Source organism: Euleptes europaea, chromosome 19 (assembly GCF_029931775.1).
Source record: "Euleptes europaea isolate rEulEur1 chromosome 19, rEulEur1.hap1, whole genome shotgun sequence".
Classification (NCBI taxonomy): Eukaryota; Metazoa; Chordata; class Lepidosauria; order Squamata; family Sphaerodactylidae; genus Euleptes; species Euleptes europaea.
The window spans coordinates 6,693,011-6,712,556 of record NC_079330.1 but is presented as its reverse complement, the minus strand read 5'-3'; the positions used below and the strand labels follow the sequence as shown (position 1 = coordinate 6,712,556).

General features: G+C 48.2%; 1 protein-coding gene across 1 annotated transcript in view; it reads right to left on the bottom strand.

Annotated features, from left to right (window-relative positions):
• The window catches only part of TMEM88B (transmembrane protein 88B), a 31,992-nt gene extending 16,282 nt beyond the window's left edge, over positions 1–15,710 (bottom strand). The window contains exon 1 of the mRNA XM_056865420.1: positions 15,441–15,710. Coding sequence (XP_056721398.1) covers positions 15,441–15,710 — 270 coding nt within the window. The remainder of the gene's footprint in view (positions 1–15,440) is intronic.
• Positions 15,711–19,546: the final 3,836 nt, after the last annotated feature.

Here is a 19,546-nt window from a genome sequence, read left to right as displayed (position 1 = left end):
ATATGCAGTGGTGAAATCAAAATGGTGCACTAACATGTTATCTCTGACAGCTTTACACAATGCAGCTCTTATAGTATCAGCCTTCACAGTGGGAGCAAATAATTCATCAAAGTCTTGCCCTTCAACTTGGGAATAACCCTTAGCCACAAGCCTGGCCTTACGGAGTATCTTCCCTTCTGGACACTGTTTGACTTTGTAAAGCCATCTGCACCCTATGGCTTTTCTTTGAGCTGGCAGTTTTGTTACAGAGAATACCTTATTCTCTTTCAGGGAATCAAACTCAGTTTGCATGGCTTCTAGCCAGGCCTCCTTTTCCCTGCTTTCCAAAGCCATTACCTCCTGAAAACTCTTTGGTTCTTTGACCTGTACATGATTTACATCAGTGGTCTCAAAACCATACCTCTCTGGGGGAATTCCTTTAGTGCTCCTGCTTGACACCCTAGGAATCTGTCTCCCCTCTTCAGCCCTTGGTGATGAAGCCCTTTGAGGAGACCCCTCCTGCTTCACCCCATCTGCATCCTGTGAGAGATCTGTCAATGGTAGCCCAATTTCTTTTGGCTCCTCCTGTCCATGAATTCTGGCCCAGTTATTTCCCTCACAAAAATTCGCAGCTCTGTTGTAGCTGAGAGAATTATGTTCATCAGCAAACCTGTATGATTTCATGCCAGACTGATACCCAAGGAAGGTTAGTTTTTTAGCTCTCGCTCCTCCTTTCCTTCTCTTGGATATTGGCACATCAACCCAGGCTTTTGTACCAAACACTCTGAGGTAACCTAAGCTAGGATCCCTCTGGTACAAAACCCTATAAGGTATGTCTTGTATGGACCTGGTCCAGATCCTGTTGGAAACATAGGAGGCGGCCTTTATTGCTTCTGCCCAGTATGTCATTGGCAACCCTGCATCCTGCAACATGGAATACATTTTTGTTTGTAGCATTCCCCCATGTCGTTCAGCAACACCATTTTCTGCTGGCACCGCCACGTTGGCAACTCTGTGCCTCACACCTTGCACCTCTAACCATTTCTTAAACTCATTTGACATGAATTCTCCCCCAAAATCTGTTTGGAGAGAATCCAAGGTACATTTAAGTTGTTTCTGCACTCTTTTGGCCCAATACTTAAATGTTTCAAACACCTGTGACTTCTTTTTCAAAGGATACACCCAGGAGAATCTGGTGCAATCATCCACCAGAATCAACGCGTAATGGTTACCTGAGTGACTCTCCCTGTAGGGGCCTATGACATCTGCATGCACTATCTTTAGTGCAGTGTCTGAGAGTCTCTCACTATGCTTAGCCACTGGGTAAGCCTTAGATTTGGAACTTTTGCATACCTCACAATCCAGGTAGTTCCCACACTCTTTAACTTTTTCCTTCCCCAGTAAGGCTAGCGTTTTCTTTATGGTCTCATAATTTGCATGAGCCAACCTTCTATGTAGCAGATGTATGCAATTGTCATGGGGGCTCTTATTAGTTATCATCTTTGCCTCCACATGCCTATTTTCTACCACATACACATTATTACACATTTTCCCTGTAAGAAGCACTTTCCCACCTTTGGATATCTTACAAGCCTTGTCTGTAAATGTTACAGTATATCCAGCCCTGTCAAGGGCACTTACACTTAGCAAATTATTCTCTAGTTCAGGGACACATAGCACCTTTTTAAATGTATAGTTCAAAGCTGGGAACCACACACTCCCCTCACGTGTCACCTCAGAATTCCTTCCATCAGCGAGGCTTACGTGCGGCAAACTTGAGTCCCGTGTGTCTTTTAAAAGTTCCTGATGCCGGCAAATGGTCTGTGACGCACCAGAGTCTAGAATCCAGACACCGGCTGTGTCACTGTGCTCAGTCAGCACCAATGATGCCTTCTGACCGCTCACAAACTCACGTGACGACTGGTCCCTTCGGCTTTTCTTCCTTGCTTCTGGGCAGTCACGCTTTAAGTGATTTGTAGCCTTGCAGATGTAGCAACGTCTGACCCTCAGAGCCACGTGCTGCTGTAAATCACCCGGCTTTCTCTGCTCCGCATTCCTTTCTCCGCCGGCAAACCTCCGCGTCTCCTGGCTTGGCAGGTTTCCCTCCGGCTTGGCAGGCTTCTCAGGATTTCTTGCAAGCAATCTCTTTTCATGTTCCAAAATTCTTCCAATAACATACTGTAACGTTAGTTTATCAATTTCAACCGACTCCAGAGCTGTAATTAGCATGTTATACTGCTCAGACAGAGAGCTCAGGAGTATATAAACTTTATCATCCTCCGGTAGAGTCTTCCCCCTCTGCTCCAGCATTTGGAAACATTCAGTCAGTTCATTTATATGGTTTCTCACAGGAACTGACGGCAAAAGAAAAGTTCTGTACAAACGTCTCGTTATGGCTATCAAAGAGCCAGCTGTTTTTTGGACGTAGACCTGTGATAATGAGTTCCAGGCTGCTTTCGCTTTCAAAGCTCCCGTCACATGGACAAGCTGGTCGTCAGCCACGCTCAGCACTATGCTTGCCAGTGCCTTCTCATCTTTCACCACGTCCTGCGGCGTCTCAGGATCCGGTGGGTTGGAGACATAAATCCACAGTGCCTCTCTTTTAAGGTAGTGTTGCATTCGTAACGCCCACACATTGTAGTTGGTAGAAGTGAGCTTTTCCACAAGCAAGGACATTGCAGCTTGAGCCATAATTTCTCCCGCTCCCTGCTGCTCCTGCTCCGTGTCGCTCTCCTCCTCCGCCTCAGACGCACTGCTGCTGACAGACCTGCTGGGCACCTCCTCTGCTCCGTCTGACTCAACCTCAGACATCCACTCGCCTTCTGCTCACTACAGCCCTTGTTCCACAGATAGTACCTCTGCTCAGAACCTCCAGGATGTAGCGCAGTTGAGCTGAACTGGGCCCATAACCCTGTTGGCGTATGTTAGAAAGCGTTGCAGCTCTACAGGCGAGTAAGCACAGAAGACTCAGCACGTAGTACAAAAGTGCTCTTTTATTCACAGTGACAGAATGCTCCGCTTGGTCATCAACTCTCCACAACCCACACCCCAATACATATATAACACACCTATATACATATCTGGCATAGTCTCTCAGCCAATCACCTGTTGGCTGCCTTGTCTCCAGGACTATCTAGCTCAGTCCAGTACAAGCCAGTTTTTCTGCTCAGTCATTGAGCTGTCATGTGACACCACCAATCACCTGGCTGTCACATAGATCTTTTACATCTGCTTGCCATCTGCTTGCCATGTGCAGTCTCATATTCCAACAGCATCATGACTAGTATCTCTTTTTACTAATAGCCATGAATAGCCCTCCCCTCCATGAACGTGTCCATTCCCCTCTTAAAGCCTTCCAATTTGGCAGCCGTCACCCCATCCTGGGGCAGGGAGTTCCACAATTTAACCTTGCGTTGTGAGAAGAAATACTTCCTTTTATCTGGCAACTGCCAATGTAGTCTTAAAAGCCAATGTAGTATTAAAATGGAGTATTAAAAGCCAATGTAGCATTAAAAGCAACAGCCAATGCAGTATTAAAAGCCACCCCTGCTAAAAGAACCCTCCGCTTTTCCAATTCGCAAGCAGATTCCCAGATAAAACCACCGAGGAAGCGTCTCCTCATTCAACAGAAAAGAAGAGCCCCCTTCCTTCATCTGCACGGTCCCTGCATAGCCTGGTTGGTCTACATTCTAGCGCCGACGTTATGTAGCTGGGCCGCTCCTGGACAGGTCTCTGCGATGCCCGGTCGGAGCAGCAAAAACCGCAAGCGTTCATGGTGGGGGGACAACTCTGCCAAGCCTGACAGGCAATTAGGGCCGGTAAAGAAGCAGGGAGTTTGCTTGTTCTTTGGAGCGCTGGCAGTAAACAAGCCAGGGTGGCAGTCCGGGTACACCTTCAGGCCCAGTCTACGTTCGGAAAATGTCAATGCTAAGAAATAGCTACAGAAACAATAACTGGGAGGAGGGGAAGAGCCCAGAGAAGGGGAGAGATCCATCCACAAACTGGTCCATCTTTCAAACTGCATCTCGGGTGGAAACCATGACCATCGGGCTCTTAACAGAGGGCTTGACAATTGCTTCGGCGTTGATTCATAATGGCCTTGAGGTTCTTTTGCAAAGGTAGAAGAAGAAGAGTTGGTTTTTATATGCCGATTTTCTCTACCTCTTAAGGAGAATCAATCCGGTTTGCAATCGCCTTCCCTTCCTCTCCCCACCTTGTGAGGTAGGTGAGGCTGAGAGAGTTCTGAGAGAACTGCTACTAGCCCAAGGTCATCCAGATGGCTTCATGTGGAGGAGTGAGCAATTGAACCCGGCTCTCCAGATTAGAGTCTGCCACTCTTAACCACTATGCCACGCTGGCTCTTAAAGGAAGAAGAAGAAGAAGAGTTGGTTTTTATATGCTGACTTTCTCTGCCACTTAAGGAAGAATCAAACCAGCTTACAATCACCTTCCCTTCCCCTCCCCACAACAGACCCCCTGGGAGGTAGGCGGGGCTGAGAGAGCTCAAAGACAGCTGTGACTAGCCCAAGATCACCCAGCTGGCTTCGTGTGTAAGAGTGGGGAAACCAATCCAGTTCACCAGATTAGCCTCCGCCGCTCATGTGGAGGAGTGGGGAATCAAACCCGGTTCTCCTGATCACTCCAAACCACCACCCTTAACCACTACACCATGCTGGTTCCTGTAGAATCGGACCCAATATGTTAACATGCCATCCTGCACATTTTTAATGTGTACAATACAGGCCAGGACTTGATCCCATTTTCGCTGATCACCAAAGGAACCAAAATTTAATAAAGGACATACAGAATCTTCCTCCTCTTGAGCCCCCCCCACAATAGGCAACAGCTGGCTGGGAGATTTGCAAGTCACATTCTGCCCGCACCCAAGTAAACAGTGCATAAAACACACAAGGACTTGATCTCTCCTCTGCCGGGAGCGATTGCACCAAAGCCGCTCTGATTTGTTCCCGTTATTTGCCGGCGATACCCTTGACTGCCCAATTTCGCAATTTACATCCTCCACGGCACACTGAAGCCATCGAAAGAATAGATCTGCAGCCCGCTCACAATTAGACTCTTGGGAATGGCTAGCGCTTTCCACACTGCAGTGTCTTCTTTCGAGTGACTCAGCATTGCTGGGCCATGCTATGGCGGTGACGTGCCCTGTGTTGATTCAGTGGATTCCCAAGGGCCGATCCCCAGAACAGAGCCACGAACCTGTCCTGATTTGAATACGATAATAAACTGTTTTAATTAAGTCGCTTCGCATTTCCCCCAGCGCAAATGTTCTTCCATCAATTTCACACGTCTTTGAAAAGAAAATGGTTTGGCCCGGTGAAATTGCCGTAGAACCATAGCTGGTTCCAATGGGCAGAGAGATCAGGAGATTTATTGGGGGCGCAAAGATGGGCAACGTATCCACCGTGTCCCAACAGCAACACAATTTTCTCTTGGCATGGGGCTCTGCAAAGAAAGTCTCCATTTGTGAGCATCCTCTTCCAAGTACCCAGAGTTGGATGGCCAAGGCCAACCGGATCTCATCAGATCTGAAAAGCTAAGTAGGGTTGGCCCTGGTGAGTATTTGGATGGGAGACCACCAAAGAGGTCCAAGGTCACTACACAGAGCCAGGCAAAGGCATACCAGCTCTGTCCATCTCTTGCTTTGTACTGTGTGTGTGTGTGTGTATGTGTGTGTGTGTGTGTGTGTAAGTCGCAGCCGACTTATGGCGATCCCTTTTGGGGTTTTCATGGCAAGAGACTAACAGAGATGGTTTGCCAGTGCCTTCCTCTGCACAGCAACCCTGGACTTCCTTGGTGGTCTCCCATCCAAATACTAACCAGGGTTGACCCTGCTTAGCTTCTGAGATCTGACAAGATCAGGCTAGCCTGGGCCATCCAGGTCAGGGCTGCTTTGTACTAGAAGCCAGTTTTTTAAATTTTAAACTTACAACATCAGTACAAACTTCAAAAAAAACACAATACATAGAACTCACAAAATTTATACATGATACAAAATCACTTAAACTCAGCCTAACACATCAAGCATTACACTACCATTCACGTGCCTTACTGTGGTCTGGGTACAACATAGCTTTATTAGTTCTACCATCTATCTCGCAATTATATTCTAATTAAACAATTCAGACGACCCATATCCTGGTTATATTTCTCTTTAACACTATTATCTTAATTTCCAAACCATTCTTCTGTCTAGCTTCTAGTTGACTTTATAATACGTCATTCTTAACATCCGTATACCCTTGACTGCCCAATTTCGTAATTTACATCCTCCATGGCACACTGACGCTATTGAAGGAATAGATCGGCAGCCCATACACAAGGGTAAACATCATTATACTTCCATTACTCACTTTCCCATTATTATTATTAAACTTATTAAACTAATTAAAATTATTAAACTAATATCTTTACTTGTTATACCTATGTTTTAAGAAAAACAAAACTTATTAAAGTTATGTGTGCTCTCTTGAGCATACTATGTATGATTTACTTAAAGCATAATCTTAACCTAATCTAGTAAGGAGAAACCAATTCTTTTAAAAAATAAAAACTGAGATCCTGTAGGCTATTCCATCTTTTTAAATGCATTTGCCTACGGTAAACCGATTGCCTGAACAAAAAGTAGATGGCATAGCTGTCTCCAGTGTGAGCAACCAGCGGGTTGAACCTTTCGCCAGCTACCGCAAGTCAATTTTTGCGATGCTAAAAAAGGCTTCCCTCCCACCGTCCATTATCCAGACAGATGAGAAGAACTTTCAGTCACGGAGCTGGCGGTGGGTGTCCTATTCTTTCAGGGCTTCAAACACGGCAAAGCCAAAATTCTGTAGGACGTCGCACCTGTCGGCTTTGGAAGTAACCGGCCACAATGCCCTCCCGCATGGCAACACGAATCTCCTCCTTTCAATTTATGCCGCCGCATTTGCAACGTGCACAACGCAGCCTGGCGAGTTGGTTAGAAAGTGGCGGCTCGTCCCGAGGTGGACGAGAGAACCTGGGCGATCCCCTAGGGCACTGGATCTTGGAGGGGCACCAAAGGAGTTATTCAGGCAACCTCAGGGACCTCAGTGCATGACGGAAAGGGAGCTGAATCAACAGTCCTCCTATGCATACCTACTCAGAAGTCCTACAATGTTCAATGGGATTTACTCCCAGACAATCATGCTTACCCTGACCCACTCTGACCTGGAGAACCCAGATCTCCTCAGATCTCGGAAGCTATGCAAGGTCAGCCCTGGTTAGTACTTGGATGGGAGACCACCAAGGAAGTCCAGGGTTGCTACACAATGGCAAAACCACCACATGAACACATGAAGCTGCCTTAAACTGAATCAGACCCTTGGTCCATCAAAATCAGTATTGTCTACTCAGACTGGCATTTGTTCTCCAGGGTCTCAGGCAGGGGTCTTTCACATCACCTCCTTGCCTGCTCTCTTTAACTGGAGATGCCAGGGGTTGAACCTGGGACTTTCTGCATGCCAAGCAGATGCTCTACCACTGAGCCACAGCCCCACCACTGTTCATATGCCCTGATCTGGATGGCCCAGGCTAGCCTGATCTCGTCAGATCTCTAAGCAGGGTCGACCCTGGCTAGTATTTGGATGGGCAACTGCCAAGGAATACCAGGGGTGTGGCGCGGAGGCTGGCAATGGCAAACCACCTCTGTTTATCTGGCCTGGCCTGGACGGCCCAGGCTAACCTGATCCCATCAGATCTCAGAAGCTATGCAAGGTCAGCCCTGATTAGTATTTGGATGGGAGACCACCAAGGAAGTCCAGGGTCGCTGCAGAGACAGGCAATGGCAAGCCATCCCTGAACGTCCCTTGCCTTGAAAACCCAACAGGGTCACCACAAGTTGGCTACGATTTGATGGCAAAAGAAGAACGCTTAGGATTGTAGCCCTAGGATTGAGTCAGGTGTTGTTTCCTTATGTTTGTACACATATGTTGAACTGGGGGGGGGAATCACTTCGGCTAGTCCTTCAGACTGAGAAATTCCCCACCCTGTAACAATGCTAGTCTGGAAGGAGAAGAAGAGTTGGTTTTTATATGCCGACTTTCTCTGCCACTTAAGGAAGAATCAAACCGGCTTACAATCCCCTTCCCTTCCCCTCCCCACAACAGGCATCCTGGGAGGTAGGTGCGGCTGAGAGAGTGTGACTAGCCCAAAGTCACCCAGCAGGCTTCATGTGTAGGAGTGGGGAAACACATCCAGTTCACCAGACTAGCATTTACCGCTCATGTGGAGGAGTGGGGAATCAAACCCGGTTCTCCAGATCAGAGTCCACCGCTCCAAACCACTGCTCTTACCACTACACTCACGCTGGAGAGATAGGGGCCAATGTCGGCTGGGTGGAGCTCACCTTTGCATTCTTTGGAAGCTTTCCCTTGTCCAGTAGCATCAGCCCTGGTCACCTTTCGAGAGGTCCCTCCCAGACCTTTCTTACTACTCACCAGGGCCATAGCCTGGCAGGATCAGGAGAACGGCCGAGTACAATGCCCTCTGTGGCCAGGGCCTGTGCAAGAACCAGAGGATGCAGTACTTGCCCACGGCTGGCATCAGTACTTGACTCGCCAAGGCCTGAGGTGGGTTTGCTCATACGTAGATCAAGAGTACATAACTGAGCATCTTCCAGACTTTGTGGTTGGAAACGCGCCGCAGGGGCCATGGCTGAACCAACCAAGCGATCTCATCCCAGCAACGCTTCCAGGAGCAATAAGTCTTCGTGATCCAATCTTAGCTGTGACGCAGTTCCTGAGGGGCGGGGTGCATTTCCCCTGGGCTCACCCACATCATGTACCCCTCCCTCACAGGATACCAGCCACAGAAGGTAGATGTGAGACCATAAAGGAAGATTCTGCAGAGGACGGCAATGGCAAAGCAGTTCTGCCCTCTAAACCCCTTGCTGGGGTCACCATAAATTGGTTGAGACTTGATGGTGCTTATGTACGTAGTATGTGCTTATCAAATTTGCAGATGACACCAAGTTAGGAGGGGTAGTTAATACCCCGGAGGATAGGGTCAGAGTTCAGAATGACCTCGATAGACTGGAGAGCTGGGCCATAAGCAATAAAATGGATTTCAATAGGGAGAAGTGTAAAGTACTTCACCTAGGCAGAAACAACATAAGGCACAGGTACAGGATGGGAGAGAGTTGGCTTGACAACAGTACATGTGAAAGAGATCTGGGAGTCTTAGTGGACCATAGACTGAACATGAGTCAACAGTGTGATGTGGCAGCTAAGAAGGCCAATGCAATTCTGGGCTGCATCAATAGGAGTATTGTGTCTAGATTAAGGGAAGTAATACTACCACTGTATTCTGCATTGGTCAGACCTCACTTGGAATACTGTGTCCAGTTTTGGGCTCCACAATTTAAGAAGGATGTCTACAAGCTGGAGTGTGTCCAGAGGAGGGCAACCAGAATGGTCAAAGGTCTGGAATCCATGCCCTATGAGGAGAGACTTAGGGGGTTGGGTTTGTTTAGTTTGGAGAAGAGAAGGTTGAGGGGAGACATGATAGCCATGTTTAAATATCTGAAGGGATGTCATGTTGATGAGGGAACTAGCTTGTTCTCGGTTGCTCCAGAGACTAGGACACAGAGTAATGGATTTAAACTAATAGAAAAGCGATTCCACCTAAACATTAGGAAGAACTTTCTGACGGTGAGGGCTGTTCGACGGTGGAATGTGCTGCCTCTGAGGGTGGTGGAGTCCCCATCTTTGGAGGTCTTTAAGCAGAGGCTAGATGGCCATCTGTCGGGAGTGCTTTGATTGTGGGATCCTGCATGGTGAGGGGAGGGTTGGGGTCACTGGGGATGTGGGGGGAGGTCGTTGTTAGTTTCCTGCATTGTGCAGGGGGTTGGACTAGATGACCCTGGTGGTCTCTTCCAACTCTATAATTCTATATGGTCCTGAACCCCAGGTAAAAACCACAAGCATAAAAGACCTATGATTTCTTTTAAAGATGCTAAACGGAGAATGAAAACCACTCGTGTTAGAAGAGATGCTAAGCCAACAGAGAATGTAAATGATTGCTGTTAAAGCAGACACTAAGCCTTCTATCAGTTTTGAAATTCTTCAACAGAACAAAAACAATATATCTCTTGGTCAGACACATTATGCGTCGTGCAACTAGAATCTCCCTAGCGTTGCCCTCACTGCGATTCTATGCTCCAGTCCTCTCCTTTCCCATGGCGGTTTCCCTTTTTTATTCCTCAGCATCCTTCACGTGGCCAAACACAACTTTGTGGCTAGTTCTTTCTCAGGGCCCAGCCCCTCTTAGTGGAATATACAGATTTAATTCACCGAGGCCTCTCATTCTCACCGAGTTCCTGATTTGTCACAGAACTTTCCTGGGGAGTTGTGGGCCAGCGTGGTGTAGTGGTTAAGAGCACTGATTTGGAGCGGTGGACTCTGATCTGGAGAACCGGGTTTGATTCCCCACTCCTCCACATGAACGGCGGACAGTAATCTGGTGAACCGGGTTGGTTTCCCCACTCCTCCACATGAAGCCAGCTGGGTAACCTTGGGCAAGTCACAGTACTCTTAAAGCTCTCTCAGCCCCACCTATCTCACAGGGTGGCTGTTGTGGGAGAGGAGGGGAAGGTGATTGTAAGCCGGTTTGAGTCTTCCTTAAGTGGTAGAGAAAGTCAGCGTATAAAAACCAACTCTTCTTCTTTTTCTTCTTCTTCTTCTTCTTCTTCTTCTTCTTCTTCATGTTATCCTCCTTCCCTAACGAAACAAAACTGATGTGGAGAAACCAGGCGAAGCCAATCTGCAGAATTCTTAATGAGAACGAAATTAGTTTGTCAACGTGAAAGAATACAAGGATACCCAGCGGTGGCCGGGAAGTGAGCCCATCGTGATGATCTACAGGCCAAAAGACGGGATGTGGGATGGATGCAATTTTCGGTTACGGGCGGAGCCGCTCCGGTCCGCCTCCTCTTTCTTTCTGTCTTTAATTGAACGGGCAAATTGCAGAGACGGGGCCTGACAGGAAGCCGCCTTAATTAAAATGAAATTAACAGTTTTCAGCCTGCGTAGGCAAAGGGAGACAAAGGCAGGGGCGAGAAGGGAAAGCAGAGGATGCCGGAGAGTTGGGAAGAAATATTGTGACAATAAAATAAAAACGGCGGTGAGTAACCGAGGCTACAAATAACCGTCTGCCAACCCAGACGCGGTGTTTATTAAGACTGCCACGGGGGTTTGGTAATTACTGCAGATATTTTTTTAATGATGCGCGGGATCGAATCTCCCTCTCCGCGCACCCCACTGTTTTTCAGGCGACGATGGACCCGGGGTTGCAGGCTTCAGTGCTACAACAGAGTTGAATCCTCCAGGTAGGAATTCAAGGCACAAGACCTGCTTTGCTCGGGTGTTCAGAGTTCATGGGAAGGAAGGAGACCAACAGCCCATCCACATGTTCTGTTTTTCTCCTGGTCCTCCCCAACCAGTCCCAGGCAATGAGGCATGTGTTGTGAGTTCATGCTGAGAACTTAATTCCAATGGGCCCAATGCATAGGTTTGACAGGTCCCTCTTCGCCACCGGTGGGAGGTTTTGGGGTGGAGCTGGAGGAGGACGGGGTTTGGGGAGGAGAGGGACTTCAATGCCATAGAGTCCAATTGCCAAAGCGGCCATTTTCTTCAGGGGAACTGATCTCTATCGGCTGAAGATCAGTTGTCATAGCAGGAGATCTCCAGCCACCACCTGGAGTCTGGCAGTCTTACCAATTTGGAATGAAATGACCTAAGGGCATCAGGATTTTACCACTCGGTTTCTGTGCCTTAGCACAACAGGTAATTTCTGGAGCTGGCTAATTTCAGTGGCGCAAAAAGGATGGGAACTCACAACTCTGGTTGGGGTAACTTCAGCCGGTTTCCTATCATAGTGAAAGATGCCCCCGCCCCCCCCAGCCAGGATTTTACTGGCCTGGCAAGAGTTTAATCCTAGCCGTGAATTTGGGGGAAAGAAATGATGCATTTTGTTTAATTATTATTATTTCCCTATTTTCTACAACCTTCGCTCTTTTCTGAAAACAGGAAGGTGTGCTCTGGCCATGCTCAAGGGCGTTTTGCCTTGACTTTTTTTTTGGTTATAGCTGCTTCCTGTTAGAGGGGATTTATGACCTGCATAAATTATGCAAATCAAGCCACCTGGCGCACATTTACTTAATGTCTCATTATCTCATCTGCCAATCATGCAGAACCTAAGAAGCCAGCCCTCTAACCACCAGCAATGACCTCAGATAACCCCACCACTACCGACACGCATACCACCACCTTAGCCTTGAAAGCATATGGACAATCCCAGGGTAATCTCAGAAACCCTATCATTTAGTTTAAGGACTAGTAACATGGCTTTTAAAAAAAATGAAAACTGCAATTCTCAGGATGCTGAATTATCTTGGGTGCTTTAGGTTATGCAGTTGTGCCTGCAGAAACCCAAAGAGGAGGAATTCCACCCCCAATTGGTGTACTGTCAGCTTTAGAAAAAATCAACATGCTTTTATGTATCTCCCCACCACCACCAAATGAAAACCATTACACTTTTTGCATCAATGCCTTATTTGGCAACAAAGAAGAAGAAGAAGAAGAAGAAGAAGAAGAAGAAGAAGAAGAAGAAGAAGAAGAAGAAGAAGAGTTGGTTTTTATATGCCGAATTTCTCTACCACTTAAGGGAGACTCAAACCGGCTTACAGTCACCTTCCCTTCCCCTCCCCACAACACATACCTGTGAGGTAGGTGGGGCTGAGAGAGCTCTAAGAGAGCTGTGACTAGCCCAAGGTCACCCAGCTGGCTTCATGTGGGGGAGTGGGGAAACAAATCCAGTTCACCAGATTCGCTTCCTCCAGATCAGAGTCCACCGCTCCAAACCACCGCTCTTAACCACTACGCCACACCAAGGATTGCTGCACTCTGTATTCCTCCCCAATGACTACAACAATCTTTTGAGGTAGGCCAATGTTATTACATCCATATCTGAAGAAGGGAGCTGTGGCTCACAAAAGCTCACACCCTGCCCGAAATGTTGTTAGTCTTTAAGGTGCTACTGGACTGTGGCTCTTTTCTACTGCTATTGACAGACTGACACGGCTACCCATTGTGAACTATATAGAAAAAGTGCAGCTTGAAGCTAAAAAGCTAGCAGTTTGTCTAATACAGCTCTGGGCATGGAGCAGGGATCACTGGGTGTGTGTGTGGGGGGGAGGTAGTTGTGAATTCCCTGCATTGTGCAGGGGGTTGGACTAGATGACCCTGGAGGTCCCTTCCAACTCAATGATTCTATGATTCTGTTCTATGCTTCTATGCCTGCTGAGGATCTGGCACAGATGACACTTGCCTTAGGGAGGAACAAGTGTTCCCCGTGCTATTTATTATTATACACATTTACATTTTGACAGATGTTTTTGCTGCCTGGTTTTCTGTCCTCATTTCGTGGATTCGTGTGTACTGTGCACAAGGCGCGTCGTTTCTTTGTGCAACAAAATGAGTAGGGTTGATTTATTGATCCACAAGCAGGATTGAAAAATGAGTACATTTTAAAAGTAAAAATTCAGTGTGCATACATAGAAAATGATACGCCTTTAATCTGGGCTTGCCCCCCCCCCCAGCAGAAAAAAGACACTTCTACACAACACATTATTTTCAAAATCAGGTTCTTGATTTGCATTCAGGGTTTGAGCCAAACCCCACTTAAGATGCATCCTAAGAAGCTGTGCTCCTCCCTTAAGCAGGTTAAAGACCAAAATAGGCTAGTTAAACTGTGGAACTCCCTGCCCCTGGATGTGGTGCCAACTTGGAAAGCTTTAAGGGGAGTGTACATGTTCATGGAGGATAGGGCTATCTATGGCTACTGTCACGATGCACACCTATTCTCTCCAGGATCAAAGGAGCAGGCCTATTATATTAGGTGCTTTGGAACACAGGCAGGATAACATTGTTGCAGTCGCCTTGTTTGTGGGCTTCCTAGAGGCACCTGGTTGAACACAGGAAGCTGCCTTATACTGAATCAGACCCTGGGTCCATCAAAGTCAGTATTGTCTACTCAGAGACCGGCAGTGGCTCTCCAGGGTCTCAGGCAGAGGTCTTTCACATCACCTACTTGCCTAGTCCCTTTAACTGGAGATGCCGGGGATTGAACCTGTTGTGGTTTTGTGGGGGAACTGACTCCACCTGAATGGCTCGTACTGCCTGTCTGGGGACCTGCATATCCATCCCTGACTCAACTCACATAATTCTCAATCATCAGATAAAACAGAAGTACCAGAAGTCTCCTCCATTCGCTCCTCACAAGGGGCTTGACTATGAGTCAGTTCTGGAACTGCCTGCCACTTGAAACTGGGAGTGGGAACTTTCTGTCCCCTGGAACCTGTTTTCAATGCTGAGGCTCATCATTACAAAATCAAGAGTTGGAAAGGGCCATACAGGCCATCTAGTCCATCCCCTCTGCTCAATGCTGGATCAGCCTGGAGCATCCCTGACAAGTGTTCAACCAGCCATTGCTTGAAGCCTGCCTGTGATGGGGAGCTCACCCCACTTCCTTAGGCAGCTGATTCCACTGCTGAACTACTCTCATGGTGAATTTTTCCCCCTAATATCTATCCAATATCTTTCCGCCCGCAATTTAAGCCCATTATTGTGGGTCCTCTCCTCTGCTGCCAACAGGAATAGCTCCCTGCCCTCCTCTAAGTGACGGCCCTTCAGATACTTGAAGAGAGCAATCATGGAGTGTGCAAAATGATATCTGCTTATCTCACTGAAACTTTAATTGGGGGTTCTGACTGTTTTTCCCCAGGCCCGTTGTGGCCCTGTGCACTGATGAAATAAACACCCTCTGAGTAGATCTGTTTTTATTATTAGAATTTTACTGTTAGATATTGAATCTGAATTTTAATTGTCTGCTGTTGGTGTAGTGGTTCAGAGTGGTGGTTTGGAGCAGTGGACTCTAATCTGGAGAACCAGGTTTGATTCCCTGCTCCTCCACAAGAGCGGCAGACACCAATCTGATGTACCGGGTTGGTTTCCCCACTCCTACACGTAAGGTCAGTTGGGTGGCCTTGGGCTAGTCACACTCTCTCAGCCCCACCCACCTCACAGAGTCTCTGTTGTGGGGAGAGGAAGGGAAGGAGATTGTAAGCCAGTTTGATTCTTCCTTAAGTGGTAGAGAAAGTCAGCATATAAAAACCAACTCTTCTTCTTCTATTTATATATTACGCTGCATTGATGCTAGCTGCTCTGAGCCTGGCTTCGGCCGAGATAGAGAGTGGTATACAAGTCTAATAAATAAATAAATAAATAAATAAATATCAAAGGTGATGGTGCCTCTGGGCATGTGCAAAGTGCACCCCCCACACTACTGAGCCATCCCAGCTTGCCCTCCACATATTTCGGCGCCAGGGATTGAGGCTCCTTCCTCAGGAAGGGGTCCCGTGCATCACTTACCCGAGAGTGGCACTGGAAGCCGAAGTAGACCACAACGATCGTGGGCAGGAGGATGACGGTGAAGATGGAGGCGAGGAGGAGGGCATTCAACAGGAAGACCAAAGAGTTCATGGCCACCACTAGGAAAGTCCAGGCCCAGCACCCGCAGGCGCTACGGCGCTCCATGGGCAGGAGTTGGTCCTCCATGTTGTAGGGGGGAAGGCCGGGGATCATCTGGGAGGAGTCGGACAGACTGTCCGCTTCGAAGTCGTCGAACTCCCGGTCAGACATCTTCAGAGGAGTCCGGTCACAGTTCCCAATGGTCTTTCGACTTTGACTACTCTTTCACGCGCACCCACCCGGAACCCACCGACCCGTCTTCCTTAGCAGACAAGACGGTGCCGTGGTCATCGCAGGGACATCTGCCTGTCCTCCCCTGTAAACAGGACCTTGAGCCAGATGGACTTCGAGATGGACCCGGTGGGGTTTTCCCCCCCCCCCTATGCTCTTCTGATGCACTTGGCCATCGAGCATCAAACAGAGCAACGTAGACAAGAACCTGCTGGGACACTTTGGGGACTTCTGCGGTGCAGAGTTATTCGCCAGAGAACGCTCTCAAGCTTGTGTTCCAGCCGAGATGCGCCAGCTGGAAGTTTGGAAATGAGCAAAGCGGAGCCTCTTATCGCTCGATGCTCGAACGCAGACCCTTCCTTTCGCAGGCCCTTCTTTTGGCAAGAGGTGCCGGAGTCCCCGAGCCATTCCAAGCCTACGCACGGTGCTCTGCGAGGCTCTGAAGACAACCCAGCCTCTCCATGCTTCCTCCTGCGTTTTGCAGAGAGAAATCCAAGCCTCCCGGCGGTCTCCCACTAGCCCTGCAAGTGGAGATTCTCCCAGCTGAAGTTTCTTTCAACCAAACCAGAGCCTTCTCTGCCGTCGGGAATCCTGCCCTGCGAGAAAACAAAGGCAAGAGAACAGAAGAAGCCCGCTGGAATGAGAGGATGCGGCTCCAGCTACCGAGAATCGCAGCCCGCCCAAGTGGATGCGTTCCCCTTCTTCGCAGGCTCCCAGAGCCAGACGGCGTTGCAGCTTCTGCAGGCGGTTTCATTGACTCTCTCTCTCCCTCCTCCAGCCAATCCTTCACGACCACTCCCCCCCCCCATCCACCTCCTTTCTGTGGTGCTTACTACACAGTGCCCTGGATCCAAGCCCTACCGAGCGCTCACCCAGGGATAACATGTGCCAGGGAGTCTGTCTGTCTCTCTGTGCCAAAGCCAGCAGTTATGGAAAAGGTGATCATTTGGAAGACCGACTGCAAATAACATAAATAAATGTATCCCGTAAAGAGTCAGTTCCCTTCGAGAGCCGTGTGCCTTTACCAGCACAATCTGCAGAGAACCTCTCCCCCTTTCAAAATGCAGATACGGTCTAAGGAAAGAAAACAAACCGGCATAAGAACTGGTTTGCGGGCTCAGACCAAAGGTCTATCTAACCCCACAGCCTCCCTGTATTTTTTGTTCCTAACCTCTGGCATTCCCAGATATGCTGCTCCTGTGCATGGAGGTTCCCTCTTCTCACGGCGAATAAACACCTCTGCCTGCCTTCTAGCTCATTACAGGCAAATGCAGGGCTGGGTTCCCATGGGAGACTGGCATGACTTCGGAGGAAAGAAAAATATGTTTTCTTCCGCCGCCCCCCCCCCCCCATTCACTTAAACAACCACAGTGACATCTGAGCATGTAGAAAAGCAATGGGAGAGGAAGCGGATTTGTGGACTCTTCGCTCTGTGGCTCACGGCAAACATTGTGAACTTAGGCAGCTCATGAGAAAGAAGGCAGGAAGGGTTGCATCAGTGTTTGGCTCTTGTGGCCCTTTCTTACATTCCCAGGGTAATGCTGATTGCCACTTTGGGGTCAGGAAGCAATTTTCCTCAAGGCCAGATTGGCCAGAGAGCCAGCGTGGTGTAGTGGTTAAGAGCGATGGTTTGGAGCAGTTGAGTCTGATCTGGAAAGCTGGGTTCGATTCCCCACTCCTCCACATGAGCGGCGGAGGCTAATCTGGCGAACTGGATTTGTTTCCCAACTCCTACACATGAAGCCAGCTGGATGACCTTGGGCCAGTCACACTCTCTCAGCCCCACCTACCTCTTAGGGTGTCTGTTGTGGGAAGGGGATTGTAAGTCACTTTGAGTCTCCCTTAAGTGGTAGAGAAGGTCGGCATATAAAAACCAACTCTTCTTCTTTTCTGACCCATGGGGTGACGTCACATCCCAACATTTCCTAGGCAGACTTTGTTTACGGGGTGGTTTGCCAGTGCCTTCCCCAGTCATCTTCCCTTTAACCCCAATCATTTTTACCAACCTCGGAAGGATGGAAGGCTGAGTCAACCTTGAGCCAGCGACCTGAAACTGACTTCCGTTGGGATCAAACTCAGGTCGTGAGCAGAGCTTGGACTGCAGGACTGCAGCTTACTACTCTGTGCCACAGGGCTCCTAGGAAGAATCAAACCAGCTTACAATCCCCTCCCCACAACAGACACCTTGTGAGGTAGGTGGGGCCGAGAGAGCTTTAAGAGCTGTGACTAGCCCAAGGTCACCCAGCTGGCTTCATGTGGAGGAGCGGGAAACAAATCCAGTTCACCAGATTAGCCTCCGCCGCTCACGTGGAGGAGTGGGGAATCAAACCCGGTTCTCCAGATCAGAGTCCACCGCTCCAAACCATCGCTCTTAACCACTACACCACAGAGTCTCTCCCTCTCTTTCCTGCATTACCAAAGCAGGCGTGCCTTGATAAAACACCCCGCAATAAGGCACTTTCGATACTGCTGCGCATACGGTTGCAGCCATATTCTTTTTTAATGCAGTGTTTCAGTAAATGCGCAGAATACATGTGCACTTTGGCCCAACATTGCACAACAAGGATTGTGAGACAACAGAAATATAGAAACATAGAGCTGGAAGGGATCCCAACGGTCATCTAGTCCAAACCCCTGCACAATACAGGAAATTGCACTAAGATTGAGGTCCCTTTAAGGTGTGTGTGTTTTTTTTTTAGTGTATCACAGAGGAGAGAAAATGAGTTGAAGGAATGAAAGCCGTGCCAAATAGCACATGACACAGTTCTGGAATTACTTCTCGTGTTTCTCAGAGTGATGCCAGAATGCAAAAAGACGGAGAGCACATAGCACAGTGTGAGTTTTCTAAAGAATATAGATATCAACATTTGTTTAGATATTGATTGCTTTAAGGCTGTTTTGTTGTTACTTGCAAGGTTATTATGACCTGCCTTGGAAATCTGGAGTTCAAAGTAGAAATAGTTTTTTTAAAATATATGTATATGAGGAGATGGAATCTTCTTATCCCTAGAGTAAAAGATCCTTGTCGCAGGGTGCACACTGATCTGTTTGAAAAAATGTATGCCTCAGCTTTCTACCCAACATGGCTTTTAGAAGAAGAAGAAGAAGAAGAAGAAGAAGAAGAAGAAGAAGAAGAAGAAGAAGAAGAAGAAGAAGAAGAAGAAGAAGAAGAAGAGAGTTGGTTTTTATATGCTGATTTTCTCTACAGAAGAAGAAGACGATGACGAAGACTTGGTTTTATATATGGACAGTTTCACTCAGAAGGAGGCAGTATGTGACTCAGACGGACAGGGGCTTGAACATCCCTCTTCCTACCCATTCCACCATTGGCTGAGCTACTGTGACATCACATAGGGTTGCCAAGTCTAGGTGGAAATCTCCCGCTATTACAACTGATCTCCAGCAGATAGAGATCTGTTCACCTGGAGAAAATGGCCGCTTTGGCCATTGGTTTCTATGTCATTGAAGTCCTTCCCCTCCCCAAACCCTGCCCTCCTCAGGCTCCACCCCAAAAACCTCGCGCCAGTGGCAAAGAGGGACCTGGCAACCCTACATCACAGAATGTTCAAAAACACTAAACTTCCCTGCGTTACACAAAGGAAGTACTGCTTGGGGGAAAATATGTGGGATGAGCACAGATGTTTTCAGAGGAGGAAACTCGGCCTGATGTTAGAATGGACTGGACGAGACCTGCCCCCTGCAGTTCCTGTACAACTGAGAACCAAAAGGATCTGGGAACTCCAGACAGAAGTTCCCAGACTACCACCTGGGAGAAG